At 60.5% G+C, this 1,872-nt stretch overlaps 1 protein-coding gene across 1 annotated transcript in view; it reads right to left on the bottom strand.

The window, feature by feature from the left end:
- VDBG_02364 (peroxidase/catalase) overlaps window positions 1-1,688 on the bottom strand; it is a gene marked incomplete at both ends in the record, with an annotated part of 2,402 nt that extends 714 nt beyond the window's left edge. Inside the window, 2 exons of the mRNA XM_003008130.1 lie at window positions 159-254; window positions 337-1,688. Coding sequence (XP_003008176.1) covers window positions 159-254; window positions 337-1,605 — 1,365 coding nt within the window. The remainder of the gene's footprint in view (window positions 1-158; window positions 255-336) is intronic.
- Window positions 1,689-1,872: the final 184 nt, after the last annotated feature.

Here is a 1,872-nt window from a genome sequence, read left to right as displayed (position 1 = left end):
TGCCACCCTCAAGGGCCTGCATACCTTGGACAGCTGGGCGAGCGATGTACACTTCCCAGTCCTTTTGAAGGGCCAGGCGGATACGAGCGCCATTGACATCACCGCGCTGTCGCTGCCGCGAGAAGAAAGAAGAAGCTCCCCAAACAAGAGAGATGAACTGCGAAGGGCTCAGGTCCGGAGGAGAGGATCTCCTTCTTGAGAGCCGCAATATCGCTCTCGTCGATCAGAGGGTGGTCAACAGCGGGGATGGGGTCCTGCCACAGGAGGTCTTCGGCAGGGATTTCGGGGCCGAGGTAGCGAGCCTTGGGGCCAAGGTCACGGTGAAGGAGCTTGAACCAGGCGCGAGCGAAAGCATCGGCAAAACTGGTCTGGGTTCTCGAGGAAACGGCGAGAGATCTTCTCGTACTCGGGATCGAAGCGCATGGACAGATCGGTAGTGAGCATGGTAGGGCGGTGCTTCTTGGACGAGTCGTAGGCATCGGGAATGATCTCGTCATCCGTCTTGGCCACCCACTGGTTGGCGCCAGCAGGGCTCTTGGTGAGCTCCCACTCGTACTTAAAGAGGTACTCGAAGTACTTGTTGCTCCACTTGGTCGGGGTCGCAGTCCAGGTGACCTCGAGACCGCTGGTGATGGTGTCGGGACCCTTGCCAGACTTGTATCCGTTCTGCCAGCCGAAACCCTGAGCCTCAAGAGAGGCACCTTCGGGCTCGGCACCAATCTTGTCGTTGGGGCCGGCGCCGTGGGTCTTGCCGAAGGAGTGACCACCAGCAATGAGAGCGACGGTCTCCTCGTCGTTCATGGCCATGCGGCCGAAGGTGGTGCGGATGTCGTGGGCAGCCGCAACAGGGTCGGGGTTACCATCGGGGCCCTCGGGGTTGACGTAGATCAGACCCATGTGGGCAGCACCGAGAGGCTTCTGCAAGTCACGGGTGTGGGTGCCCTTATCATGGCCCTCGTCGGTGACGAGGCTGCCCGGACCCTTGTCGCCCTTGTTGCCGCCAGAGTAGCGGACGTCGTTGCCAAGCCAAGTGGTCTCGCCACCCCAGTAGACCGACTCGTCGGCCTCCCAGACGTCGGCACGGCCACCAGCGAAGCCAAATGTCTTGAAGTCCATCGACTCGAGGGCGACATTGCCGGTGAGAAGCAGCAGATCAGCCCAGGAGATCTTGTTGCCGTACTTCTGCTTGATGGGCCACAACAGGCGACGAGCCTTGTCGAGCGAGACGTTGTCGGGCCAGCTGTTGAGGGGAGCAAAACGCTGCTGGCCCTGGCCACCACCACCGCGGCCGTCGAAGACGCGGTAGGTACCGGCGCTGTGCCATGCCATGCGAACGAAGAGACCTCCGTAGTGACCAAAGTCGGCGGGCCACCAGTCCTGAGAGTCGGTCATGAGGTCCTTGAGGTCCTTCTTGACGGCATTGTAGTCGAGGCTGTTGAAGGCAGCAGCATAGTCAAAATCGCTGCCGAGGGGGTTCGTGACATCTGTGTGCTGACGGAGAATGTTGAGCTTCAGAGCATTGGGCCACCAGTCACGGTTGCGGGTGCCGCCGCCGCCGACATTGTTGAGTTTGTGGACGGGGCACTTGCTCTCCGACTCGGCCATGTTGGGTGAGTCGGTGTGGTTGTGTCTGCGGTTTATAAAGTGTGATTGGAGGGGTACTCGATGATACCTGGTCGACGTGGCAGGACGAGGTATTGTGAGAAATCTGGAGGAGGAGGAGGAAACACGCAGGGCAGGAAGGAGAGGAGGGGTACGGAGAAGGGGCATGAAGAAGTTCTGTCAAGGGGGGGGGGCCAAATGGCGGAAGCAGGGTCCTTTATGAGGGCAGCACGTCAGGCAAGGGAGAAGGAGGGAGGAGAGAGGGGGGGG

The sequence above is a fragment of the Verticillium alfalfae genome, genomic scaffold (genome assembly GCF_000150825.1).
Source record: "Verticillium alfalfae VaMs.102 supercont1.2 genomic scaffold, whole genome shotgun sequence".
Classification (NCBI taxonomy): domain Eukaryota; kingdom Fungi; phylum Ascomycota; class Sordariomycetes; order Glomerellales; family Plectosphaerellaceae; genus Verticillium; species Verticillium alfalfae.
This window is presented reverse-complemented; position numbering and strand designations above follow the sequence as displayed.